At 36.9% G+C, this 19234-nt stretch overlaps 2 protein-coding genes across 7 annotated transcripts; both read right to left on the minus strand.

The window, feature by feature from the left end:
- Positions 1 to 1541: 1541 nt before the first annotated feature.
- Positions 1542 to 11480, minus strand: LOC111260364 (uncharacterized). 4 transcript variants are annotated; one of them, XR_002680299.1, is made up of 6 exons: positions 4595 to 4855; positions 4093 to 4275; positions 3709 to 3839; positions 2457 to 2503; positions 1895 to 1961; positions 1542 to 1648 (listed from the first exon to the last, which is right to left on the minus strand). XR_002680299.1 is itself a non-coding variant. In XM_022833070.2 (5 exons), exons 1-5 carry the CDS (start codon positions 9233 to 9235, stop codon positions 1957 to 1959), a joined length of 381 nt encoding a protein of 126 aa, XP_022688805.1. In that variant the 5' UTR covers positions 9236 to 11480; the 3' UTR covers positions 1542 to 1956. The 4 variants fall into 4 exon arrangements, 2 of the variants coding, with proteins under 2 accessions (XP_022688805.1, XP_022688802.1); XR_002680298.1 differs by having other exon boundaries at positions 1542 to 1653; XM_022833070.2 differs by lacking the exon at positions 4595 to 4855 and adding an exon at positions 9221 to 11480 and having other exon boundaries at positions 1542 to 1961.
- A 1355-nt stretch (positions 11481 to 12835) lies between these two features.
- LOC111260363 (uncharacterized) lies at positions 12836 to 17819 on the minus strand. Of its 3 annotated transcripts, XM_086968299.1 has the most exons (5): positions 17764 to 17819; positions 15198 to 15301; positions 14840 to 15033; positions 14478 to 14549; positions 12836 to 13226 (listed from the first exon to the last, which is right to left on the minus strand). In XM_086968299.1, exons 2-5 carry the CDS (start codon positions 15202 to 15204, stop codon positions 13107 to 13109), a joined length of 393 nt encoding a protein of 130 aa, XP_086824425.1. In that variant the 5' UTR covers positions 15205 to 15301; positions 17764 to 17819; the 3' UTR covers positions 12836 to 13106. The 3 variants fall into 3 exon arrangements, with proteins under 3 accessions (XP_086824425.1, XP_022688800.1, XP_022688799.1); XM_022833065.1 differs by lacking the exon at positions 15198 to 15301 and having other exon boundaries at positions 17764 to 17812; XM_022833064.1 differs by lacking the exon at positions 17764 to 17819 and adding an exon at positions 17499 to 17757 and having other exon boundaries at positions 14840 to 15301.
- Positions 17820 to 19234: the final 1415 nt, after the last annotated feature.

Consider the following 19234-nt stretch of genomic DNA (forward strand, 5'->3'; position numbering starts at 1 on the left):
AAACAACTGCCTTCAATATGCCTAATCAGACATGGCAATGCACACGGAATAATATATATATATATATATATATATATATATATATATTAGACTTGGGTCGTGCAGTAGTTAGATTATTAGTTAGTTATTATAATTAGTATATTATAGAACAGCGTTTCAGTGTTCGGACGAATTGGTCTTATGCGAAGCTTCAAGTATCGCCACAGAGTTCATTAGGATAGTTATTTTATCCAAGAAGCCGGCTTAGTCTGTATTCAGATGGATCACCTCTTTCCTGAATGGTCGAACAATCCTATGTGCATTTCAATCAATCACAATATCTATGGAATATAAACCTACTCAAGTTAGACTAGCCAATCTATGGGACATAATATTTATAAGTCACAATATCAACACTTATGAAGCGTGCACGGCAAAGATGAATTCTTTGAGCATGACAAGCAGGTACTGTTATATGGAATCAAATAAGGAGCAGTAAGGGGCTATCTTTGCGTGAGCGCCAGAAGTTTCCCTCGGACCGAAAAGCGCCCACCGGCATTTCTACTCAAGCTTCTATTATACGTTGGTTAAATCCTCTTCTAAAGTTGTTCCTTGTCCATGGTGGTGAAGAAAAATCTACGATAAAGCGATTGATGCTTCTTTGACTTTGTGATGAAAAATTTTAGTGAAAATGATGTCCCATTGCGAAAGGCTGCGTGTGAATACTAGTAAGCATGCCAAGAATCTTTAGAGGACTGCCAAATCTGACTGAATAGCTGCTATGTTAATTGCTGGAGAGATTCTGGTGCAGCTTCTGAAATTTACGAGAAGCTTGTTTTTTTTTTATTGCTGAAATAAACAATATCCTGCCCATCATTGCAAAGTATATTGAGCAAGCAAACAGGCTTAACGACCGTTGTTGTTCCTCATTTACTAAGAACAGTCTGTATATATTCTCTGTTGAATGAGAATATGATTGTATTTACTGGACTTGTTCGATGCTCGATGATGATTATCCGCATTTGTTCGAAGCGATTTGAGGTTTGATGGCGGTAAAGCACATGATTTCAATTGTAAATCGAAAGTAAAGTCATCGTCTGTTTCAAAACAATCAGCAGTCTATTGTTTAAATGTATTCCCGGTAAGGTAAGATGGTAGATTGTAAATTGTTTTGAATTAACTGTACTTTGAAATACATGTCTGGCACTAAGCAGGTAAGTATTGATTTATGAGTGCTGTGACGTACCTCCCTATGATAATCAAGTAATCGTTTGCCTTCTAAAGCCTTCTGTACTAGCAGAGTTCCTTCTGTTCATAGAACGAACTTGCACGATTAGTAAGTAGCATAACTAATGAATAAAAATTCTGGTGAAACAAAGGTTGGCTCATCGGGATCTATCGTAAACTTCTGGCAGCCGCTCGAAGACCTACTTCTCTCACAACCATCAATAGTCGCCAAAAACATTGGCGCTTTTTAGTAGACCTTCAATTCGACTTTGAAGTCAATTGTAGAACTGAATCCTACGAAAAAAGCCGATTACTCTCAACAACAACTCTCAGAGTTGATATAAAAGAAATATGTTTTATTGAGATGCGCCAACTGCAAATCGTTTAGCACGTGTTTCAAAGCGAAGCATTGTTTTTTGAACTTCATGTAATCGATTCAGACCTTTCCTTTGCACAAATACACGTACGAGTGATTCATAAACAAAAAAAAAAAACATAATAAGCCCAAACGGATTCGACAGGTCATTCAATAGCAATAAATTATACCATTATCAATATTTTTCTTGTGTAGTAGGTATATCAACGTGAGTGTCCTCTTATTGTTCTAGTCACGCGAATGTTTTCTATTTCGATTATATCTCATTGACATTATTAGTTGGAAAAATAACAAATAGTAATGGCTAACTACCGATGTCTTCCGAATACGGTGAAGGGACCCGCTAAGCCCACGCAGGATCGGAATACATACATTTACACTGCAAGAAAAAACAAGCGATCAATATGTTAAGACGCAGAGTTTCAGATTGTGGTAGTCTTTTATTGTTATTTCGCTTATTAGTCAATATCTTCGCCATTCATTCGTGTTCATAGAAATAAGGGTGGATTAGCGTTTTTTAGTGGTTAATAATTAGGTCAATTAAAACTTATGATCATTCAATGGCAATATGCAGTTAAGAAATTCTAACAGAAAACAGATATATATATATATATATATGATAACTGAACAGTTTGAGAATTACATATAAATGTAGATGAGACAATAGCAGAGAAACTGCTGATAACAGTGGTAATTTTTTTTGTTAACCCCATGATATGTCGACACATGAAACTAAAGTGTGTGTTTAGGATTCTTAAGCAAACTTTTGTACATTAAACACTCTCTAGAGCATAATTATAGTCTCATTAAAAAAGAGCGTTTTTCGTCTAGCAATTACTGTATTTTCCAGACAATTTTGGCTTGTCATACATACCATTCGTTCCGTCTGTTTGATGGCCTAAGCGAAGATTGAAGATTTTTCTGAAAACAAGGAAATTAATTCACATAACCACCTGCTATCGCACAACCCTTCTCTGGTATTCCGAAATGCATAGCTGAACTAGAAGACGTCATACGTAATCTGTTATCAGAAGAGCTAAATTCGGACACACTATTTTTACAAGCAGATCTGTGCCATTGAATGCTCGACTCCGAGCCACAAGAAATAGGCTTAAGCAGTTCCCAGAGAGCAAAACGCTTGACGCTAGCGTCTGAGTTACGATCGCCGATCGATAAAATGCTATGATCTTATCATTTTACGCATGTCTTATTTTCCTTTAGATGTCTAGAAATCATTTTTCTGGCTTTAAAGATGCATTTGTTCCTGTTACACTATCGCGAATTGTCAATCGCTGTAGCATTCATGTTAAATCACTTCGATATAGATTGTCAGACACTGAAGCGAACAAGGGGGAAAACACTTCAACATCACTCATCGGTCTAACTCGTTACCTCAGTCGCAATTTTTGCCTGGCAGTAAATTTTGCTATGCTAAGTGTGCTAATGATGAGGGTTAACATGACTGGAAACAGCATTGTTCACACCAGTCGTTTAGCGGCATTGTAATGTGAAGCTAACTAACAAGTGTGCCATAATTATATCCACAGATGCGTGTTCCACGGTCATTAGAACTTTCGTTGGGGCCATCATTATTGTTAGTTTGATGTTAGGATGATGTTATTTTGCTTCATAATGAGCTGATATTTACTTCGCGCCGCTCGGAGTTCTCTTTGGCGGGGCACTCAGTTGCCGGTAATTTATAGCGTCACTATGCTAAGTTGGCTTTACTTTTCTGCCTATTTACATATCGTTCCCGATCGCTGTGCATATTTGTCCAAATAAAAGCTGATAAATCTGGCTTACTCTGAGCATCGCGAAAAAAAGTTGACGAGTCATAAAACGCTCTGATGCGTTTGCATTTTTTCTGAGCAAATTAGAAGACGAATTCGTTCGGCAAAGGATAGACTGTAAATTTATATGAACACCGCACATATGTGTAAATAAATTTGAATCAGATATATGAATATCGAATCTCGGCCATCAACATGAGCTTCACAGAACAAAAATTTTCGAAAATTAGCCGATGCCTAAATATTGCAAAGTTATTTCATGTATCAAAACAAAACAAAGAAGTCTGCATCACCTAAAGCGAACACGCCGTAATATCATTTTTACTAGACACTTACGGAATGTTGATCCAGAGTTTGAACGGTCTTTGCTCTTTCGCCGTGTCAAGGTCGAGGGCCACCGGACCTGCACGCAGATTTACATCACCGGTTTGACGATCGACAAACAGCCTCGTTAGCGGAGCTTCCACCTAGCATTCAGTGAGTAGTAAAAAAAGAAACGCAAAAAGACGTTCATATCTTTCAAGGGACACTTATTGTAATTGAAAAATAGCGTAGTAGCCACCGTAATTGCTTATATATTACAAGAATAGGTAGCTGACTTTACGACCTTCTTATTGCTACAGTTTAAACAGGATATTTTTGTCACTTACTTCGGACTGCCTAGAGTTTCACGTGATCTGAACAAAATGGTTACGTTGTTAAATAACAATGCGGTCCAACCTTGACTGGGCCGTGATGAGGTTGAACGTTTACTTTCGCGAACTGTCCTGCTACCTCAGGATAACTGGGGACTTGTGGAGGTATAAATGGAGTCTTGTCTGTTCCTTCACGAAGTGTTGGAGGAACGTTCGAATCTTTTTCTTGACAGGATATGGTAGCGACTAGGGCCACGACAAAAAAAAACTGAAAATGAGCCATTCTAGTTTTGAGTAAGATAATAAACGTAAGAAGCCGCTATCTGAGACAAGGCAGGGTCAGGCGAGTCAATCAGAATTTATTTCTTTCATAGATAGCGTGTACTTGTAAATGAAGATGTAAAGTGGTACGCTAGGTTGATATAGGCAGCTTTGGAGGTCTGTGCCGAGGTGAGAACTTGAACGTGTGCGTTCGAGTTCTGTTCCCTGTTTTTCAGGTCATGTCAGGTGTGTTAGAGTTTTTTTGGCAAAATACGCCATTCACTTGTGACTAGAGACCTGGCTCCTACCGCATTGTTCATTTGCACCTGTTTCACGGTGAAGCTGCACCCCAAGACGTAGACCAAATTTAATTTATTTCTTTGCAAACGTAATAACTTGTGATTGAGGACGCATTTAGGCGTTTGCATAGACGGATATAGTAATTTCTAATTGTTGATTTTATTGTTTAGTTGATAATTGAAACGGAAAGCAACTTTGAATTCAGCGAATATGTACACAAGTCACTTTGGGTGATGAGTACACTTAAAAAACATTATCCGAGAATGGGAAAAACAATATTCTTTGTGTTTTACATATGGCACATGGGTCGTATAACTTTAGATGACTGGTTCTTGCACGGAGCGAGCTATAACAACACTTCAATCTGGAGCTAGTTCACCATATGTCGAAATGTTTGCCAAACGAACACGTTACACATACGCTACCGAAACACTGTCATGTGCTGCAGTATCGCCCTTTAAAAGCGCTGTGCGGCGGCCTTCTTACCACACCGGGTTTATTTTCTCCTATTCGTTTAGTCTAGAGGAAGCAGACGCTGTATGATAAGATAAAAAGAGAAAAAAAGCGCCAGTTAGCTAGCGGAGTGTGTGGCATAATTTAGCAAGCGATGATAGCGAATAGATGATTGGATCTAGTAATCCCGAACACCTGATCGGAAGAACAGGATACCCAAGCCGTAATGGACAAGTGTTCCGACGACACTTAAAAGGACAGTGGGGCAAATTGAAGGAGCACGTGATGGACAGCCATACAAGCGACGGTAAGCTCTAAGATGAAGTTACCAAAGTACCAAAAAAAAATCTGGCCCACAGCAACTATCGTGGAGGAGTAGGTCCGTAGTATCTTTAAAGTGAATTCTCAGTTAGGATGAGTACAAACGGCGCATAGGAGCAACATCAGGCAGAACAGTTCGCAGTTAGAAACAAAAAGCAAGTCCTTTAAACATGCACAGGGGTTCTCGGAGCGATCTTACTTATCAGGTCTTGGCAGCCCATACATTATTCAGCCGGGCAGTCCAATGGACAATACTAAATTTCTGAATGGCCACAAACAACCGGTAATTCTAATCGACTAATCGAGAAGGTCGGGATCCGTACGTCAAACAAGCCCAAAGCCAGCTCGCTTCATCCTGGTACCCTTTACTGCAACACCGTATTATTACTCCCTATAAATTTACTCTGTGACAGGCAGATGCTGTATGAAAAATCAAAAATAGAAATCAAGGTTAACTGGCATACGTACTAAAATTGTGCCAAATAAACGATTAATTCTCGTAATTGAGAGTAGGTTATGTCTTCTTAGGATATGGTATAAAATGAAGGATAGTTTTCCACGAGAGTCTTTGCTGTTATTTTGGTTCAGGAGATCGTTGTGCTTCTGTTTTTGACAGCGTCCTATTGTCAATAAAGGATGTGCGCTGATTTCCTCATAACTGTAACAGCACTGGGAGAAACTTTTAGAAGCTGGTTGAGCTTTAAAGACTAATGGGTGTCACGACTTTGAGATATTTGGCCAGCCATTTACGCACTTATCTAATATTCGATCGTAGCATTGTCTTCCGTCGTGCAGTACACTACCGGACTGATTAAATTGGGTTTAGGTAAATTACCTCTACGGCTAATACCTGACCTCGGGCAAAGTTAATGACTGTGCACTACCAAAACTAGTACTGGAAAATCCCGACCAGTTACTTCTTCCTCTACTTCTTCAGATAAAAGACGACAGAGTGCAGAAAACAAAAAATGACCAGTCCAAATAAGAAAAAAACGTTCAAGGAAAATCCTGAGAATATCAGAATTTTCGCTGAAATTGACAGTCCAGTGGAGTGCACATAAATCATGTGAATCCTGTTGTGTATTCTAAATGTATGTTATCACATTTGGTATATTTGAAATATTCTTTATCAGCTGCCACTAAGTGTAAATAAATAAGGTTGTAATTTTGCTTGTGAAAAGTGTGGCCGGAATGAAGTTAGTTACGCAGCGGCTCATGTAAGGAAGGAAAAGAGTTTCATCATTTACTATATAAAACATTAATAGTACTAAAGTTAACGCGTATGTCCTATCAGATGCTTTTGACCTAACTTATTGAAAACGCGCGGAGTTATGTTACGCACCGGGCTATAAATATTAGTTATACAAATTTAGCAAAGTTCAGCATCCGCACCGGCAATATCCTTCAATTCCTTGCGTGTAATACTTCCAATAGGTACGAATTAATCAAGACATTTTATATCTAATGTTTATATTAATGCTATAAGCGTGTCAATGGTATTAGCACAGATGAATCAGTTTCAATTAAAATGTAGCAACGCCCGCTTAAACAAATATAGTGAAAAATGATAGTTGAAATTTTCAGGATGAACTATTAGCATGCTTATGTTTATAGGTACTATAAACAATCATGAGTGAATTGTGATATTTTAGCTATATATATATATATATATATATATTTACAGTTATACACAAGGTCCATAAAAATTATTAGCAGGTTCATTCCCTTCTGAATTCTTCTGTTAGCCCTAACCGCACGCATTTTACTTCAGAAAATAAACAAATGGTATCTTCCTCACAAGAGGTAAATGTGATTATAATAAAGCAAACAAACATTAATTTGTATATATATATATAAACGTACATTGCTTTCGTGGTGACAAATTTTTTGCCCCAGTATAGCATGGTGATAGTCCAAAAGTTATCGATGACTATTAACGGTAATGCTTTTGAGCAAAAGGTCTGTCTATTCTCTGTCTATTCTTAATGTAAGTGATGCGCTATTTTTCTTCAATGTTGACATTAAATTTTTATGCAGTCCTATTCTTTTTTGCTACTCCCAAATACGCATCTTCCGCTAGATTACGCAAACCATGCTTTCAAGATTTGCCTATTGCATTTGAGGATATAATCATACTTTGCAGAAAACCCACTTGGTGCATATAGGATGCTCGCAATTATGCCAATTTCTAGCTTAAACTTCGAAACGAAAAGTTTTAGATCTTATCTAGTTAAGTTAGATGTTATCTGGAAGGATGCATTCGGAGCTAATATGAGATTAGTTCACCTCCAGGATGAACTTAATGATATTCTATATTTTCAAACTAGATTTAACACAATACTTACAAAATATATATTTTCTGAAACGTTTTCTTCAACTGTCACTATTTGCTCTTTATATCGTGTCACAATACTAATAAGGATTATTATTCGTCCTAAGCTTCGCGGAAGCAATTTCGGAGTTGAAGTTTACGATTGTGAAGGCAAAACGTAATTCAGTATCGACTTTTGTGAGGAAAGAAACAACAGAGTGATTGTGGCTAGAGAGTAGGAAGCTTGATTTGTCCAGCATGACCGGCACAGCTAAAATCTACATTTTTGGTCTAAACTGTTTTGATATAGTCGTCGGCAGTAATTTCGATGTGCATATCTGGTATAGCAGAATATAAAGTTATACGTATAAAATATATGCCTAGCTGTCGCTGTGGTGCATTTCTGTTATATTCTATCTGAAGCGAAAAATGCTGCAACTATTTGACACTAAGGGCAAGTCATTTATTTTGAAGGTCTCTCGTCCTTCGCATTTTACGTTTTTCCAACGGTATCTGTAATGTTCATATTACATTCTCAATAAGCAGAAGAATCAATGAGTGTCTCAATAAATTGAAACTTGGTTTTGTCTATGCTTAATTATTTTCAAGGTAAGGTCTTCATTCCTTATGCCTGGTTAACTTCCAACAAAATCACGAAAGCGTTTAATAATAAGCTATTAAATGCTCGCGTCACATTTCCAAATCTGTATTTATTACTCCGCATAGATATTGAGTATTGTGTAAAAGCGCTTTATATCATTTACTGACTATATACTACATGTTGCACATGATTTTTGCTATCGAAAAACTCGCTACCTCACACTAACAGTCCTGAAGTGAGTTACTATCATATGCATTGTACACAATTTAGAGACTTTGATTCAGACATTTATATAGCATTAAACATGTTGTTTTGACAAATGTAGCGTCCACATTCTCTCTTGGGCATGATATAGGTACGCTCGAACAGCATTCGTTGTTAAATTTAAAAAGAAGATCTTTCAGCTCTGAAGTCTCTTTAAGGTGGATGTAAATGCTCAACCAATATGGCTTCGGTATAATCGACACGGTTTCACTTTCATGTATAACACACTTCGACACGCATCGCTTGAAACACTGATATCTGGTGCGATTCAGTTAAATATGCTAACTTCCTATAGAAGAAGACACTCAGTTCTCGACAAAAACGTTACCCTCGACACGGAGCTTTCCGGCTGAGCTTTAACTCTACCCTTAAACCTATATTGCTGTTCGGAACGTTAACGGCTGAATGCTTTTCAGCCCGAATTTGTGTCATATGCCAACAGGTTGTATTTTAAAATTGAACACGACAAATCGCAAGATACACATCGATTGTAAATGATGCATTACGATATGTAAAACTAGGAAGCCGATTCACCAGGAACCCTACTAGCTAAACAACAATAAATTCGTTCCCGTCACACACACGCAACTATATTGAGCATCCATATAATAACAATAATAGTAAGCATGTTAAATCCTATAGTAATAGTATCGTAGTGATTATAACATGCATTGTTAACTTATCTTTAAATATCTTTCTTACCCTCACGTCAGACATGGCTACAGCCGCTGCTTTAAAGTACCGCAGTAATGTATACGAGCATAGACCGGGTTTTCAACCGTAGGCAAAAATAACTTCAACCCACGTCAAAATAGCTCTCTCGTTCTGGTCACCGATAGACTGCACAAAACTAGAAAAGTAAAATAAAGCAGAGAAAGATGTCAAGGAGGACCAAGGTCGGGAAAGGTATCTTTTTTTTTTTTTTTTTTTTATCTCAATACAGCTTTGTTATAGAACGAGTCTGAAATTGCCTTTGACGATGAGCGAACAAAAATGTGTAGAGAACTTAGCTGAAAATAAATTGGCTATCCGCTGCACCAGCGCCCATTTTTTCAGGTACCGCACTGCCTCGACAGCTGAGAAAGGGTTGAAAGGGAAGAAGAAAGAACTATCCGGAGTGTATCCATGGAAAGAAGGGAAGATAGGCTCCTAAGGGGAGGAGGATAGCCGCTCTCGGCGCCGCTGCTGCTGTTCTGTTAGCAAAACGGATCTTGCAAACATGCTTAATACAAACGAAAAACACCATATAAATACATGTAAGCCCAGGGAAGTGTCGTATACATTCGCTGAATTTTGTGTTGAGCTCGGTCGAATATGCATACGACCGGGTCAAGTGAACTGCCATCATTGTGACTAATACCTATTCGTAGCTATACAAGAAGATTTTTTTACTTATTTGATACATTTTTGAATCTATATACATGGCATACGATCTGGTTTAGACACGTAGTCCTAGCTTCATAGACAGATAGTCTCAAGTAAGCTGATTATTTAGCTATACAAAATATGCAAATTGAGCATAGACGAATTGGTAATTGGAAGCGTATGCAAGATTCGTCTGATATGCTATTATAAGGTTGTTGAGTTCTAAAGTTGAAAAAACCCATCGTTTGACTTACTTGAAATACACGACATCTAGCAATTAAGCGATTTTTTTCGCTCGATTTACACTTTAGTGAATGGTTTAATGAGATTCATAGCGAAGCTATGCAGGGGGAGATGGTTGTGTATGTGTTGTGTTTGGCAAAGGTTGCTTGCTGCCGATGTCATGGTGGGTTTATACAAATCACTTTCTCTGAATTTTCAAATGAGCTCCCACAAAAATATCAACAAGTTCAAGTTCCACTTGTGATTGATTTTGAAGTTGTAATTCAGCGACACTCTATTTTGTGTTAGTAATATTGTCCAAATGTAGCTTTAGCATTACACATAACCCAGGAACTCGGAAAAGAAAATAATTTCCTCACACAGATAATACAGATAGCATCTCTATTGACATAATTCACAGATTAACGGGTTGCGTTATTGTTTGCCGTTGATACAAACATAGGTTTGTCGGTACATTACAGGGGTCACCGTTGGATCCTTTCAATATCATTTTGAAACGCGAATATTTTTCAGTGAGATTCAGTTATCAGACGACATTCATTGTTCATTTAGGAGCTTTTACATAGCCGCCTTCCAATGGCACTCATGATCACAATTCTCGGACACAAATTTTGAGTTAAAGTAAAATCCCATTAGTCGTTGTTGAGTGTTTTTGAGCCTTTACAGTAACTCTGTTTCGTAGTAAAAAGTATTCTCAGCTCCTTGAAAGTTGTAATTGCGTTTATAATTAGTCCTCCACTTGGTATAGGTAGAGCTCTTTACTCGCTAAAGTATAAAAGGTATAATATGGTAGTAGCATTAAAAGTTGAGAAAACGATCACTCCGATGACAATGAATATAGAAGTTAAATTTTTTGAGATTTAGACGATGGAAAATTGATATTCACTCCCGTTTATCATTGCTTTTCTTTATATACCGACCTATTAATGGTGCAGAAGTTCAGTTACGATTTTTTCCGCTATCAGCCTATTCCCCGTACCTACTGTAAACCCTTCTACATTTGTTCCGATCAATGCAACACACCACACGTGAAACTTTTCTCTCAAATATTGAAAAGGTCAAAAAATGGGCAGCTCAACTAATTGGCATAAGACACAATATTGTTCTTCTGTCGAGAAATCCAATATCTAATTTAAAGTGTAGACGAAACCTGTAGCGTGTAACGGCACTTAGTAACCCCTAATAGGTATTTGTATTAGAGAGCTGGCTCCTGCCAGCACGAAACGAAGTGTGACTACATCAGGACTGGAATATGGACTACCACGTATGGTTCAACCGGCATACCCTTTGTCCATTACGGGGACGCTAGATGGTGTTACCGGGCGTAAAACTTAAACCAGTTAGAAAAATATTTAGAAACAAGTACTCACACAATTGTCGCTCTCAACGTACATCATTAAAATACAGCTAAAATGAACATAACCATATAATGCCTTTTCCATAACATCCACAAAATGTAAAGTTTTACCCGTTACTAAAAACATAAAAATGCCAAAATTCTAGTTCAAATATTCATGTTTTCGCTGATTCTGTATGTATGGTGAGCTCAAACTAACTAGTTCACAAGTTTGCCATAATGTAGCCCTTATAACACGATTTCATCATTGACTTCAAATTCGAGCCAGTAACCAATGAAATTTACCCTCATCATTTTCTGTCGGATGTGGATTTCGTGTCCAGCGATGAGGCTTTAAATTACAAGATGTGTCACTACACGAAAATACGTTTAAACGACGTAGAACAAAAAATATCAAACAGAGAATCCTTTCCTGCCTTCTAAGTGAGTTGTAGTAATTATGTTACTCGATTATTAATTTCAGGTCATCTAGAACAGTAGCAAACAACAAACGTTCATGGTACTGTCTAGAGTGATCAATCGGGAAACGCCGACTTTCTGAACCGTTCGTAAGAGTACTCAAATCCACAGATTTCAATGCCTATCAATGCCAGTGACCCACTCCATAAAGATAGTATTTATCGTGAAAACAAAGAGTTCAGTTCTTTCACGTTTGTTGTTGCCATATTGATTTCCCTCTGCAGTCCGTTCATGTTTGCCAATACTGATTACCCACTATGAATACAATTTTCTTCATTCTGTTAAACTGGAAGACAGTGACGTGACTATATCGTGGCGCTCCACATTTTTCTAATCTTGTTCCAATGACAATTTGAGTGCGGTGCCGTGTAGCCCGTTAAAGTCAGCCTGAACAACCTTTCTCCTCACAGCGCGGGAATCTAGAAAGGGGTTTGTAAATTTGACGTTTTTATGATTATGGCATACGATGTGCTTAACTGATTTCAAATCGAATTTTACAATAACACAGATAATAATCGATTTAAAGTACTAAAGTATGTTTAGGGCTTCTAAAATTAAAAGCATCATACGACTTCCTGTACCGGTTTTCCCATTTATACAGTCGTGCACTAATGTAATTTTTTCGGGCAGACGTTTATTTGTACATGTTACACCTCATAGAAAGGCCTGTGCTAAATTTTCGTAGTCCATAGTATATCCCATCTCGAAAATTGATGAAGTCCTAGCCAAGACTCTCAAATAGATCGATCTACTATTTAGATCTTGCAACCCGTTTTCATATAGCGCACAAACATATGAGGTAACATATAGAACTGGTACAACTATGACCAGGTATCTGCCTTGCGCAGTTGTGACGCACTCAAGCCTATTAAATAAATAATAATAACAAGATATTCTAGTCGTCTTTTAATTAATATAACGTACATAGTTTATTTCACTGCCCGTCCTTGAGCGAATGTGTGCGAATAATCCTGGATTGATATTTATTGCTAACACATATCGAAGTTTTCTTTTTACAAACGATACCTCAAATTGCACCCCATGTTTGCAATTCAAATTATTCATATTAGACGTTATCATTCACAAGTAGTCTTATTTCAGTTGCTTAAAGGTAAGATACATTTTCCTGATAAATCACTAGCCAATATAAAACACCCTGGAGAATTATATTCCTAAAAGGTTTTCATCGTTATCTTTGGGTTCAATCTTAACGATAATCGGAGTTGTTAACCCCTGATCAAGTCTTTCCGGCGGTATTTCATCGAGGACTTCCGACTTGATCTCCTGAAATTTAAAATTGCAGGGGAAACTGTTTAGCACCTCTAATAAAGAAACTACTGTGTAACACAAGATGACCGATATTTTAAGTCTGTTCAGTAGTAAACAATATTTTCATGTTAGTAAATTGACGACTTCTCAGCACAAATCTTGGAGATGCTCACAATTCTAACATCCGTGATTGCGTGCTGTTCTATTATAGAAAAGCAAATGTACATCTTTGGATTAACACTACATGGCATGAAAATTATTGTTATAGCTGTACCTAAAAAACAACTGTACGGCTGTTGATAAAACAGTCAACCATAATTCCTGACCACAGAGTAGTATATTTTTGGCGTATTTATTACATTCGTTTTTCTTCTATTTTAGATATACTGAAAATAGCGTTAATGAAAAAAAAACCTCATCCCGCATCCTAAGTAAAGGCGGTTCAATAACCATTTTATTTAATACATATCTTATTAGTCTTAAATATCTTAATATAAATAAATACTCTTATATTAATCTTCAATCGATATTTTTCCAGTTAATTAATATTTCTATATAATATATAATATAATTTTTAACCATCATAATTTCGAAGTATATATACCATAGCATCTTTCCACAGCTACATTCAATATGTCTCCTTATATTTAGCCGAAAAACAATCTTTTATTACCTTACAACCTTACAACAATTTATTTAGCATCTACTGAAAATTCTCCTCTTGTTAAAAAAAAAAACAATTTTTGCTTTTATTGACTTCCAAAACAATATTATTTTAAAAAATTAAGATTTCATACGTTTCCGAAATTTTGAAAATTTTTGACGTACGTTTATGAAGATTTCGAAATGTATTATTAAATGACCACAAAGCTGGCATAGGTAAGTGCAGCGTGATCGTTATGCACGTAAATAACGGCCAAAATGTTTGCAATATCAAGAACATATTTTCCACCAAAAAAAAACTTGGAACAAATGAAATGGTGATTATGCTAATATGCATTGCAATAGTTATTCGATGATGCATGAGAACATGTACAGTGTACTGCAGTTTGCAAAAGTTTCTTGGTGAATGTACTAAGGTTATTATTTGTCGAAAATAACATCTAATTTGAAACGGTTCGAGAGATAGGGAGAAAAGCTGAGACGTGTTGGTATGAGAAAAAAAAGGTTTAATAAGAAATATAATTTGCTCTTGCAGTATCTGGCTCACAATAGCTAGAGAGAGCAAACTGAGAAGAGTGCAAAGAAGACAGGATAAAAACAAACCTGTTTAATTTGTGACAACGTAAAATCTGGCAACCCGCTCTCCTGATAACTTTCCTCGCCACTACAAGAGATCTGAAAGCAATTTGTTAACAAGGTCTTCATTATTCATTGTAGATGATGCAATCGGAAATGTAAATAACTGCTTTGTAGCTAAACTAATTCGCTTGTGATTGTGTACTCTACACAATTGATGATTGTGTACAAAATTCTACATAAGTACCGAATAGTTTATGTGCCGTGCAAATTATACCTTCACCTTAACGAATTATACGAAGTTGAGTTTTACTAATTTGTTTTTGCCATGAATCAATGTTTGTTTGTATGATTGGTTCAATTAATTCAAGCGTTCTTCAAACGCCTACCTGTTGTTCATGTTTAGTGGCCATAACGAATTGTTGGTTACTATCCTCTGGCTCAACAACTTCTTCTTTAACTTCAAGTTTTATAGATGGTTCGAGTTCGGCATTTTCTGTGTCCGCGGATTCGGGGTAATCAAGAGTTGCAATGAAAGCTATCGGTGCGTCGACTGAATACGGGTCGCTACATGGCATCGAACCTGAGACGGTCATTTGAGAAATCGGCAATTGTTGACTAGATACTACTACTGTAGATGCAGAAACGGCTTGCTGCTCTTGGCGAGGTACCTTTGAAGGTCTCATCGCCGGCAATCTGGGGTCTGACTTTCTTCTAGAGGTGTACCCATTACTCTGAATTTGATACCTTTCATGATACTGGTGCTGATCGAAAGACTTCTGAGGTAACTCGTCTTCTTCTGAGCTAGAGAAGTCGCTTATGGGTGGCACAATTACTTCCTGGACGTTGGCCTAGTCGGACATTGTAATGCCGTTAATATATTAGATAGTGTTGATATGATAAAGGTTCTCACAATAATCTAAGAAAGATATATATGTAGACCTCGTTAACATATCGCAAAATTGGTATGCAATGCATTTCGGCCTTGCAGAGTGTAATGCTTTGCAAGAATGGACGGATAAAAAGAACACAGATAAACAAAATGGCGATCTTCGTAGTTTTTGGCAATAAATCATAAATTCAATTAATCATCTTGACTTTACTAGATATTTGTTCATATTTTATTGAGTTCTTTTGTGCACCATTTCTTAAATTAACTCAATTACTTTGTTTTCAAATGTTTACGTGTGTCAAATACCACTTGTTGAATCATAGGTGTATGTAAAAAAAACTTAATGAATATTATTGTCGAGAAGTAAATTTTCCTAAATACAGCTTAGGACGTTATTTCTATACGCGTCCCATTGCTTGGAAATGAAGCCAAATATGCGACTGGTACTTCCCATCTGTGAAATAAGCACTCGATTTGACCGAATCTCAGCTTCACTGAAGAGAGCACTTTGTACCTTGACAATCAAATCCAAGCCTTTACTTCTGGATAGCCTAAGCCAGTTTTGACACACTCTTTTTAATACTGCAGATTGCTCGCCCCTTTGACATACAATCCTTGTAGTTTTAGCCGCAGTTTTTAGTTGTAGTAATACTAGTAAAAACGAGATATTGTTGAATATAGCTTCTTAAGCATTCATCTTATGAACCCTCAAAAACAAACAGCGGTAGTATGACAGCCTCATACAAATAATGCAGTTGAGAAGGGGTAAATCGGAGAACAAACGTGCCGAGTTCAAAGCACATCACGTTCTTGCTAGTAAAACCTATTTTAAGGATGAACGAAATTACTTGTTGTCATCCTACGTAAAGCATAACTCTTAATGTGGAGCAAATAGTGCGCTATAAACAATGTTGCGTTTTCAAAAAATAACCATCATTTCATTAAATAGCGTCATATCATATCATTCCTGTGGCAAAAATTGACGTAAACCCCTGCTCCATTATTTTTAAATAATAAAAAAACTAGTAGCACGTTGAATGTTTAAATGCGTTTTTTCGTTTGGAAGATAACCCCATGTAAGATCATATTTACTTGGAACGAATTTTTTCTAAAATTCTAAAAAATATGTTCTTTTTCATTTAAATCTTCCTCTTCCAAATATATTATTAAAAATATTGCAATGATAGTAGAGAAAGAGGCTAATGTTTAAGTTTTAGTTTAATTCTCGTAGCGCATAAGGTAAGTTTAAAAATGTATTGCTATATAATGGACGCCGCATTTATGTACTTCAACATAATGACACGACAATAATTAATTTCTGAGTTTCCTTACTGATTATGGTAATAACTGCGCATGGTACAGTACTATCTTACCAATTATTGATCGGTAAAACCATTATTAACAATTTCGATGGTAGCGCTTTTACGTAAATCGTAAGATATGTTTGGCGGGCTCTTTGTCGCAACGGGCATGCATTCATCCGTTATTCTTGAAACTGAAGGAAAAATGGTGCTTCCTGGATATCGAAAACTAATAAAATTGACGGTTTTTCCGTTGCCATTATATGACTTTTGAAGTATTAAAGAAAAAAGTCCGTGCGCCAAAATGGAAAATCCATAACAGTAATTAATCTGGAAGGACTGAAATCCACTAAGATGAAACAAATAGCCATTTTTGTTAAATAATACTAGAATTTGCTTTTGAGATAAAGTTATCTATTTCCTATAACGCCGTTCGTCTAGATTACAAAGGGTAGCCTTTTTCCAACTCCTTTGCCATTTTTCCTCTTGAGATTTCTAGGCTTACGTGTCTACTGTCACATCAGGTCTCTTTCACAGATGACGCGTCTGAGCGAGACAAATCTGAGCGTACTAATGATCTCTAATTTACAGCTCCTATTGGAAACTTATTGGCGAATTTTAATAATACATTTTGCTACATATCTTGCACGCCGTTTAAGTCTGAAACTGAACCCGTAATTGATATGAATAACAATTATACAAAATAAACGCTTTCGTCGGGGATATCTGTCAAGACGTGCAAAAATTACTATCCAAATTTTATTTCGTTGGGATGCAACTTATAAACAATCAACGGTAATTTATTCCGCCCGTTCTGAAATTGTCGCATAGTATGCAAGCCTTCCAGAAACTTACAATTTTTCTAACTGCCGCCGGCTTTTGCGCCGGAAGCTGAGGAGGTCCATTAACTATTGAACCAGTTGTTCGAAATTTCTGGATCAACTCACGAAGCACATCTTCTGTAGGAACTAACTCAGGTTCAAGCATTTCTCTTAGCTTGGACACCGCTACTGCAAACGAATGTGGTCTCGTTGTGCTGTAGTACGTTTTTATAAATAACAGCTTCTGTGGGAGCGTATATCGCTCCATCATGAGTGACAGAGCTGAGTTCTAAACTCACCTAACACCCGCTGTTTTGAGATGTTTGTAAACATCTAAACACATGGCAGTTCGAACAGCTTATGACAATAACGACAGAAGCAGCAGAGAGGACCTGATGTGCTCACCATTTTTCTACTGCGTTGGGCACAGAACGTATTGTGTGTGGTTTGTTCTAAAAATTCTTTACTCCAAAAATCTATGTATGCTTCAATTGTATAATATAAAGCAACTGCTTAGATATATAAAAGTATAAAAAGTGTACTATAAACCTCAACAAAGTGTTTTCGCTCAAACCTTCTATGACGGGCGACGAAAGACACTGCTAAGCAGTGGCTCGCGGTACCGGAGGGAATTCAGTACCGGAGAGTAGTTCACAGTGCTACGAATGCAATTCGGAAAGCGGTTTAAGACAACAATCGACCTTGTTCTCTCAATAATGATGGTAGACAGCATCTGATATTAAATGTCGCTCGTGCACAGGTGATACTGAAGAGTTTTGAGTGGTTTTGGTTTCAGCAAATCGGGTCCTACGAACCTCACGATTTGAGATAGTCTTCTACGTAATGGTTCGTCACCATGTTCATCGAGATATTACAATGGCCGTATGATCACTTAAAGTTTATTAGGCTATGTGCAGCGAATGTGAGCTAGGAATGCACACATTGCTGCGCCTCTGGATATCCTCAAACATTCACTAAATGTGTATAATCAGCATTAATGAAACGTAATTACAGACGTAGCATTAGAGGTTCAATAGACGCCCACTTAATATGAATAACATAATATTAAACAGAAAGAATGCATGCTTTTATTTCTGCTGCGCTAAGATACTTATAATGTTTATCAACAATAAAAAAAATAACTAAACAAAGCAATAAACAGTATATTTTGACATTCTTAGCATCTTCTGGGCATGTGGTCTCTTTGCTTTATACGATAAGTTCAACTTTTGCTTTGTCCATAGAACATTGCTTTGTCGCAATCAATCAAATTCATTTTTACATGACATTTATCAGGTAAATATGTTAGCATTCCTTTGATACTTAACTAAGCAAAACGTTGATTATACATTCGTGTTTTGAGAGCCGAAACTTAGGCAAGGTGAAGAATATTTTAGACCATGCACACAAAAATTTTTCTGCTTCATAGGCCATCTAACTGGGAAAACTGAATAAAAGTAGGTAGTTTGAAAAGTAACTAGCATCATATAGAGACAGTGCTACTAAGATTGCGCCCCAAGGTTACGACAAACGTAATCGGGGCTATTCTGGTAGGGGCAAGTTAGGTTACCGAAATACTCACACGCGCAATTCACCGTCGCGGAAGCTTGTTGAATCGAAGAATTCTCTATTTTATTTTGTAACCATTTACAATATTCCCATTGGTTAGGCGATATTTAATGTTATATATCTAAGGCTGAAAAATACTAGCATATTAGGTAAAAGGAGGATACTACTTACTAAGGAGGATACTAGAGAGTTATCCTGATC

This window comes from Varroa jacobsoni, unplaced genomic scaffold (assembly GCF_002532875.2).
Source record: "Varroa jacobsoni isolate VJ856 unplaced genomic scaffold, vjacob_1.0 scaffold_431, whole genome shotgun sequence".
Classification (NCBI taxonomy): Eukaryota; Metazoa; Arthropoda; class Arachnida; order Mesostigmata; family Varroidae; genus Varroa; species Varroa jacobsoni.

Coding starts and splice junctions, on each gene's coding strand:
- LOC111260363 (XM_022833064.1), bottom strand. CDS start 17,735: ATGATGGAGCGATATACGCTCCCACAGAAGCTGTTATTTATAAAAACG. Junction 15,302..17,498: donor CGGCGGCAGTTAGAAAAATT/GTAAGTTTCTGG, acceptor ATGTCCGACTAG/GCCAACGTCCAGGAAGTAAT. Junction 14,550..14,839: donor CCACTAAACATGAACAACAG/GTAGGCGTTTGA, acceptor AATTGCTTTCAG/ATCTCTTGTAGTGGCGAGGA.
- LOC111260364 (XM_022833067.1), bottom strand. CDS start 4,696: ATGCAAACGCCTAAATGCGTCCTCAATCACAAGTTATTACGTTTGCAA. Junction 4,276..4,594: donor GCAGCTTCACCGTGAAACAG/GTGCAAATGAAC, acceptor GCTCATTTTCAG/TTTTTTTTTGTCGTGGCCCT. Junction 3,840..4,092: donor CTCATCACGGCCCAGTCAAG/GTTGGACCGCAT, acceptor ACTGAATGCTAG/GTGGAAGCTCCGCTAACGAG.